This window comes from Diaphorina citri, unplaced genomic scaffold (assembly GCF_000475195.1).
Source record: "Diaphorina citri unplaced genomic scaffold, Diaci psyllid genome assembly version 1.1 scaffold4239, whole genome shotgun sequence".
Lineage (NCBI taxonomy): Eukaryota > Metazoa > Arthropoda > Insecta > Hemiptera > Psyllidae > Diaphorina > Diaphorina citri.
Window position 1 is genome coordinate 8,186 of NW_007381638.1, and position 8,809 is coordinate 16,994.

At 41.6% G+C, this 8,809-nt stretch overlaps 2 protein-coding genes across 2 annotated transcripts in view; both read right to left on the reverse strand.

Annotated features, from left to right (window-relative positions):
- Window positions 1-7,535, reverse strand: part of LOC103520897 (probable arginine--tRNA ligase, cytoplasmic) — an 8,632-nt gene extending 1,097 nt beyond the window's left edge. The window contains exons 1-8 of the mRNA XM_008485993.3: window positions 7,354-7,535; window positions 6,218-6,358; window positions 4,853-5,126; window positions 4,402-4,678; window positions 3,583-3,780; window positions 2,954-3,174; window positions 2,321-2,555; window positions 1,259-1,430 (exon numbers count right to left, since the gene is read on the reverse strand). Of these exons, the coding sequence (XP_008484215.1) occupies window positions 1,259-1,430; window positions 2,321-2,555; window positions 2,954-3,174; window positions 3,583-3,780; window positions 4,402-4,678; window positions 4,853-5,126; window positions 6,218-6,358; window positions 7,354-7,395 (1,560 nt within the window). The 5' untranslated portion in view covers window positions 7,396-7,535. The remainder of the gene's footprint in view (window positions 1-1,258; window positions 1,431-2,320; window positions 2,556-2,953; window positions 3,175-3,582; window positions 3,781-4,401; window positions 4,679-4,852; window positions 5,127-6,217; window positions 6,359-7,353) is intronic.
- The window catches only part of LOC103520896, a 12,794-nt gene that overhangs the window by 2,524 nt on the left and 1,461 nt on the right, over window positions 1-8,809 (reverse strand). The window lies entirely within an intron of this gene.

Sequence of the window (8,809 nt, forward strand, 5' to 3'; positions counted from 1 at the left end):
AGTATAGATTCCCCAATCCTGAGCATTCCATCAGTAGTTTCAGATTCCCCCTCACATGTCTTTGAATAATCTATATAACCATCCGAATCTCTACATATATCAACTCTATGCCTAGGCTATGTGAGATTTTCATAAGATAATTTTAGATCTAAAATAAGCTACAGAGTTCATTGAGCCAAGTAAAGAGGTCTTCTTTTTAGTCTGAGCCCTTTGGAGGACCTTCAGAGAAGCGTCGCTTACCCCCCTGCATAAGACCGGTGTTTGGAGTTTGGCTCCTGGGGACGCGGGGGAGATACCTCCTGTTACGGGCGTTGGTGTTGGTGGGGAAGTTGTGCTACAGGGAGCGGGTGCCTGGGCAACGTCGGTAAGCTTCAATGAGGGTCCTCTCATTTTTGGACGGGCATGCCCTTACATTTTCTGCACAACATATAAGTCTCGTTACTATTGCACATACATGTGCGGAGTACTCCTGAGGTGTTCAACATGTCATACTTGGGTCGTTCTGAGTAGTACCCGAATGCTAGCCATCCTGTCCTCTTCACCCTTTAAGAAGCGCAGCCTATGCTAAAGGTCCTCTTAGTAGGACCCTCATACGCCGAGTACTGGGGAGTATTAGTACCTCCTCGTTCGTCCTTACCGGGACTATATAAGGTCTACTCCTCCTGCCTGGTAATACTAGCGAGGGAGACACGGCCTACTTAAGTGCAACAGTACGATGTTATTGGAAGGCGGGAACGATACTCCCTGTACGAAATAGAGAAAAGCTCCTGGTTACACACACAAAATTCATACCTAATGGAAGACAAACGGTACTAACCTGAAATATCCGTAATATATAGAACCTTAACGAAGTACAAAACCAGGACACAAATACTATAAGAAACAAATAGAAACACTAGACCTACAGAAAATATACAATAATAGGGAATCATTTCGATTATGAGAGATCTTCTGGTCCTAACTTCGGTTTTAGAGAGCAGCGCGAATACGATATGGACATTAACTACTATTAACCGATAACTAAATAAAGATTAATATTAAAGAGAGTTGACGGAGAAAATGAGCACATATTAATTGATGAAAGAGACTATCTATTACGCGCACTCAAACCCTTGGCATGATAGTCGGTATGAACTGACTCAAGAGTGAGTAGTCCTCTGAAAAGAGTAGTTCCATCTCACTCAAGCTTTACACATCTTTAATTGAGGACAAGTTCTGAAAGTCTCAAAGGCACTTACCCAGTTACTTTTATACTTACCCAGTTACTTTTAGACGCATCCTCAACCGGTTCCATATCGCTTAGGTTCCACAGATGTCCTGCTCCCTGCGATGCTTTCACTCCTTTTCTAAAATGAGGATTAATGGACAGGTTGTGACGTACGGAATTCTTCCATCGGTCATCATTCTGGTTGTAGTAGGGGAACCGTTCCCTGTGAAAAAAGAGGCGTAGGTTAGCAGTGAGGGCCATCGGCTTAACGCCCTTTTTCACGGCGACCTGGTTATATCTTTTGTGACAATCCTTATACCTACCTACTTGAGATCAGGTCCAAATTATAGGCCAATATTTTTAGTACCCTATTACTACATTAGAAGCAACTTCCCCCCCCCCTAAATACTACGCTGGGGATTAATTTAGTTTGAAAAAAGCTATGCTGTAGCCTATAAGGCCAGAAAATAGCCTCTTAAGACTCCATTTGTCAAGGGTAGCGTGTTTACCTTACCCTTTTTGAGACTTGGGATTAATTTCATTTGAAAAATTAACTAATTATGTGCCCACCTAAATAAAATAATTCCAGTCGGAAATTTCAATATGTAAACGGCCCGCCGCGCCGTCAAAATCCGCAAAATTTCAGCATACGTGATTCCAATGCGAAGGAAGGTTCTCAAGAAAGGACTTTAATTCGGGCCTGTGTTACCAAGGTGTCATTGATTCATACACACATAAACGTACCTATGTTATAATGGAAATAAGACCCTATGGTGAACTAGTTACGTCAAGTGAGAGCTCCATGAGAGTCACATATTGTAACACGAGTGTTTGGTGAACATGAGAGAGACAGCAAGACACGAGGACAATACACTGATAAGGAGAACAGTGACCGACCAGAGACATGGTCCGTGAGGTACCAGCGGTCACGTCAAGCTTTGTTCTCGTCCTAGTCCTGTTGAAATGTGGGACAGGAGACCACGTGAGTGGAACAGGAGTCAGTAAAGATGCAGCAGGACTCAGTGAAGATACAGCAGGACGAAACCAAGGCCCAGAAGAAAATCACCCCTTCGGAACAGATCCAGACGAAGAGCAAAACAATCTGACAGGGACAGCAAATATAACTGGGGCCAATCATGAAGATATACTTGAAGAACTTGATGATAGGATCGATGGTCCGTCACATATACGATCCAATCCGCTTTCTCCTCCTCAATCCGCTGCCGGATGGCGGCCAAATCGGACGTGTCGTATGTGAATCCGCCGTCGGATTTGACAATGGTCATGGGAATCGAACCCCGGTCCTCGCCCCACATGATCTTCCGACCGTCATCCAGCTCGAGTAATCCTGAGAACATGGTCCGTCATTAATCTTGCTTGAGACATTGGTAAGCGTATTTTCCAGGACTCCATTGCTTGTGACATTGGTAAGCGCTTTTTCCAGGACTCCACCTGAGAAGAAAAACAGAGATAAAACATTTACTTATTTATTCGTTTATAGTTATCATTTTATTTTTAAAGAGGTTTTATAGAAGCAATCATAACAACAGAGGTCTTATCGTCCCGATATAGAGAGCAAGACAGGATGGGAGAAAGTCTGCCGTTTCGAAAACGACCCTTAAGTATAATTTCAGGATAAAGTTCGCTCGCGACCTAGTGTTTACAAAGCAGACACTTTTCCAAGCTTTTTGGTCTACATGATTCATCGACCGTTTCTGTCAAACTAATTTACAAGAGAAAGATTACCTTTCTTTTCCAAATACGGCACCAGCTGCTCCATATGTTTCTGATAGAAAGATTCCCCTCGCTCTGTCAGCGTTACGTTCAGGCGATCATATATCTTCTGGAAATCTCGTCTGGACACATCACATATCATTTCCCACGCCTTCTTATAGTCTGGATCAAACCTTTGCAGGGCTACCACACATTGGTATGCACGCTTCTTGAATATTTCATCCTCGTCAAACCTAGAATATGGAATGTAAAATGTCATTGATGCAAAAGGGGCGTAAGTCGAGTGTATAACAGTCTCGAAGCTTGGTTCAAGTTGGATTGAGGTGGGAATGCGCCCTGGACCGGCAATCTTGGAAAATCATCTCTTCGTCTTGGAAAATCATCTCTTCGTCAGCCTCTAAATCGGCCTTAGATAAGGCGATTGCTTTGGGTTATTTGGTTTTGGCCACAAATTTTTTTCGAGCGGATGCCCTTCGCGCTCAACCTTTGCAATATCTTTAGCAACGGAAATTTCAGGCTGGTATACTCCCTGTTTAAAGTCCTCTAGCCAGACTAAGCTGGTCTACTCTCTGTTTAAAGTCCCCCAGCTAGAATGTAATAAAAAGTGAAAAGAGCAGCAAGGTCACAACTATCACACCAACCTTTTTTTCGACTCCTTGTAGAAGGCCTGCAGATCCGCAATGGGCGGGGACTTGGTCAAATAGTCAGGGAACTTATCCTGCAGATGAGCTATGAGCATTCCAAACTGAGTACCCCAGTCTCCTACATGGTTCAGACGGACCACATCATGACCTAGGTATTCCAGGAGACGAGATATCGTGTCGCCAATGATGGTGGATCTGGCACAAAAAGGAGCCATTTGGTTCAATTGTGTTATAATAATATATACAAAAAGGAATCCAATGGTTCCATTGTGATATACTAATAGACTTGAGTGAATCAAGATCTGGGTAAGAAAAAAATATCAGGACACGAGGTACACAATAGGGCTGCCTGGAAGAGACAGACAAGAAACGCCGACCCTATTTAATTAGGAAAAGGCTAGGAAGAAAAAGGAGATTGTTATAATAATAGACTCTTGAGTGGCAGATAAACACTAGGCGAAATTAACGCCGGAGGCGTTCTCTACCACCTAACCCTTAGAGCTAAATTAATATGTGGTCAAATTCTCAAATGAGGATTCCATGCCTCGGCTGGGATCGAACCCACGGCCTGTTTACCAGGGAAACATCACCTAATTACAAATATCTGACTGGCCAAAATTTACCTTCTTTTTCACTTCTAGGAGAGGAGCCGTCATATCAGACAATCAGGCTTTTGGCTCACTTTTTCCTGGAGATTACAACCAGCTCCTTTTTTTCCTACCTATAATCAGATTTTATTTTCTTGCCTGAAAGAGATAGGGTAGGTACATTAAGAGGTGATTATCTGGTTAGGTATCTACCAGATTCAATTCTCACCTCAAATGGCCCACGTGCATTTCTTTGGCGATATTGGGCGACGAAAAGTCAACGAGTACCCTCAGCTTCTTATTCAGGGTGGGGGGCTGAACGCCATTCACTATGATGTCCTTGATTTGCTCTCCTGCATAGACTCGGGATAGGAACACATTCACGAAGCCTGGTTTGGCCACTTCTATCTTGTCGATAACCTTGGCTAGAGATGGGTTGGTTGCCAGTTCTGACGTCACGACAGAGGCTATCGACTGGGCAATGTCAAACGGGTTCTTCTTTTCACCTGGAGAGAAAAAAAAAATGTCATTTGACATTTTTATATAAATTAAATAAATGGTCAATTGCTGAGCCAAAATTACTTGGCCCGACTCAAACCACATTCAACCATAATGAAGACCTGTGTTTTTCCTTTGAAACATGATAGATCCTTTAGACCTAGTGAAAATAGTATCCTCACCTTTATCCTTGAATATTTTGCACAAGGCCATCGCATCGTTACACTGGAAGTCACCAAACTTGTGCACATACTTCTCATTGGTAGACGCCACAGAGGCCGTCTTATCCCCGAGCTCTGGAAACGCAACCTGCACGGCATGCGTGAACACGTCACTCAAATAGTCACGCACGCTCATGCGGTCACGCACGGGCACGTTCATTTTTTTGGCCGCCCCTTTAGTCTGGCTTGAAATGGAGGATGAGATGCCTTGTTTCTTCTCTTCCTCAGCAATAGCCTGTGAAGTTGGAACAGAATCATTTTAGCTGACAAAGTTATGAGGCATGGTTTGAAAATGATCTAAAAAAAAAAGATTAATCAAACAGTGTGTTTAGGTAACGTTTTATTTTCTTTATTTGATAATAACAAGTAAATACAAATACAAGAGGATCCTTTGGATGAGATTGCTTAATCCATTTGGATTCACTAAAAACAGAAATAATAGTAATTACGAGTGTTATGTCCCCCCTCCCCTTCAAAAGCTATTTTAGCAAGGATATCTACACATGTCTAAAAACTACATGCTCAAGTAAAATAGTTAAAATATTGAAAATTACATTGCAGTATCCGGATGTACTTGTATGTGAACCATCAATCCCATGGGTAACACTAAATAGGAAACTAGTCACACCAATCAACAACAAACAATGTGACAGGAGCATTTTGTTAAATCAATCATCTGATAAGGAAATCAAGCTGCTAAAATATAATATACGGTGTGAACACTGGATTTATAAGCAGCTAATACTGGGTGTCTTGTCCTATGATTATTGTTGAAGAATGAAGCCATGGCTGAGACCAAAATCCAAGTTTAAACTTGGTTCAGATTCTTTTGGATTAAGCAATCTAATTGCTAAAAATTTGAAATCAATCAAGCTTAAAATCAAATTGAAGACCGATCATCAATAATGTGCTAAGTGCCACTGAAACTGAAATATTGAGGTTTTCTTCCTGGTTTACCACGGGCACATACCACTACCCCCATCTTTCAGGATTTTTTTAATTTTTTTTTTGAACGATGTGGAGCTTAGTGCGTTTTACAGAGTATGTTCACTGGTAGATAGTATGTTAATCCGTACCTAACTCAAATTTTATATTTTTGGCACTTAGCACATTATTGACGATCAGTCTTCAATTATAATCCTGACTATGGAGATAACTTTTTTTTACTTTTTTTTTTGAGATTTGACAGAGGGAAGTGTAACTGCTATCATCCCAAACTGTAACTGCTATCAACTGGTCTTTTCATCCCGAAATTGAAGAGAGAAGGAGGACAGAATAGGAGAAAGCCAGCTGTTCCAAGAACATCCCATCAGGATAATAACTTACCCTCTGAAGAATAGCAAGCCTATGTTTTAGTTTAGTGTTCTGCAGCTGAGCAGCTAGCACATCTTCTGTGGCAGATTCACTGATGAATCCTTTGGTAGAGAGCTCATTTACTTTACTGATGAATTCTTTCAGTTTCAATTCCTAAAAATTAACAAGAAAAAAATATAGGTACCTATTAAGTTTGTACATTTCATATTCAAGACTGGAGCCTAAAGGTAGGTTTAGACGAAGCGAGTCTACTCGCGCATTTACCTCACTTCCGCTCCCTCGCGTCGTGTAAATGGGTAAAATCCCCCGAGTTTCCTCACCCCGAGCAGCACTCGCAGCAAGCCATCGCCAGTTGGTTTTTAATCACGCATCAAAGGAAACTCGCAGTATTTCCTTGCTTCATGTGACCGTGTCATATATTGCTGGGCGAGTTCCTTTGCCTACGAACTGCCTGGCTCACCCTTCCAAGCGAGGAAACGTGTTTCGTGTAAACAGTGACGCGAGGATGAGTTTTGATGTGCGAGGAGGAAACGAGTTTTGGTGCGCAAGTAGACTTGCTTCGTCTAAACCTACCTTAATGGACATTTTTCTGTGTACTTCTGATTCAACATTTGATTCTATGTAGAAGGAACTCCAACAACAGATGTTTCATCATCCCAAAGTAGAGAAATAGGCCAGCATAGGAGCAACCCAACCATTCCAAGAACAGGACAAAGTTCACTCTAGCGGGGAATCAAACCCATGTCCTAGCACAGGGGTTTCCAACTAGTGGCCCGCCAGACTATTTTTGTGGCCCGCGAAGCTTTTTGAGATTTGTACAAAACTTACCTAAATGTAGAAAAAAAAGCTACAAATAGGAAAATATGTGTGAAAAATTTTGCCTGCGGGGCTCAAAATTTGATTGGACTGCATTTCTGAAAAGTTTGGGGGGGTGCTCTCCTATGGACATAATTATGTGGCCCACGCCCCACGAAGTACCTTCCATAGGTATAGCATGTGGCCCGCATACACATGAAAGTTGGAAAACCCTGTCCTAGCACTTAGAGGACAGATACATTACAATCCAAACTAACAAGTTGGGTGCTTTTAACTTTGAATTCTCACTAGGTACCTGCATAACTGTTTGCAACAAGTAAGTACATACTTACACTTTCATCTGTCTGATAGTTAAATTTCTCGAACTTTTCCATACTAGACTTTTAGCTAGAGCTCTTTCCTCATGTATTACTTCACAGGTACTTCTTGTAACACGTGTGAGCTTCTTCCTGGCAAATATCAGCACCCACAGGTTCAACTTCCAGGTAAAAAAAAAAAGAAAAAAAAATGCCACAAACTCCACAACAGTCACAGAACAAAACCACACTTAATTTTTTTAAAAATCCCGCGGTCGCGATTGTTTACATTCAAGGAGGTTAGATCGTGGTGGATAAACAGGGTACCACGTCCTTGAAAGTGAAAAAAAAAAAGAAAAAAAAATGCCACAAACTCCACAACAGTCACAGAACAAAACCACACTTAATTTTTTTAAAAATCCCGCGGTCGCGATTGTTTACATTCAAGGAGGTTAGATCGTGGTGGATAAACAGGGTACCACGTCCTTGAAAGTGAAGCCAAGGTCTTTTTCTGCAGAGTTTTGGCAAAGGGAGAGAGATTTTTCGATATAGCATTAGCAATAACCCTAATTGAGCTGATTTGGGCTCTAGTTTGGAGTACAAGTAATTTCTTAAATAGCTGTTGCCTTAGTTATCTCTACCGAGGCCCACTCCCAATATTGGAGGACACATTGAAAATTTTTATACGAAAGAAAAAGAGAGACTTTTGAAATGTTTCCATTTAGTTTTCACTTTAGATTATATTTCAGAGTAAAATAAAATTACATAGGAGGAACTCTTTGTAAGAGAGTTACATTGATAGTAAGTACATTATCTAGCTACTTTTACCAAATGAAAAAATAAAATTACCACCACGATATCTCCCTCCTGATATCTACATTTCTACACCCATTTAAACATTATACCTACATTTATACCTTTTACTTTAAACGTAAAAGTTAATTCCATTCATAAGTTATCTAATTATCTACCTACCTACACCTAATTATCTACCTACAATATTCGTCCTCAAAAGGAGCTTGGGACAGAACTGTACCTCAGCAAGAATGGTATTTAAAGTGGTCAAAAAACCAAATTAATCTAGCGGGGATATGTCCGGATGGAAATTGTCTAGCGGGGATATGTCCGGATGGAAATTGTCTAGCGGGGATATGTCCGGATGGGGATTGTCTAGCGGGGATATGTCCGGATGGAAATTGTCTAGCGGGGATATGTCCGGATGGAAATTGTCTAGCGGGGATATGTCCGGATGGAAATTGTCTAGCGGGGATATGTCCGGATGGAAATTGTCTAGCGGGGATATGTCCGGATGGAAATTGTCTAGCGGGGATATGTCCGGATGGAAATTGTCTAGCGGGGATATGTCCGGATGGAAATTGTCTAGCGGGGATATGTCCGGATGGAAATTGTCTAGCGGGGATATGTCCGGATGGAAATTGTCTAGCGGGGATATGTCCGGATGGAAATTGTCTAGCGGGGATATGTCCGGATG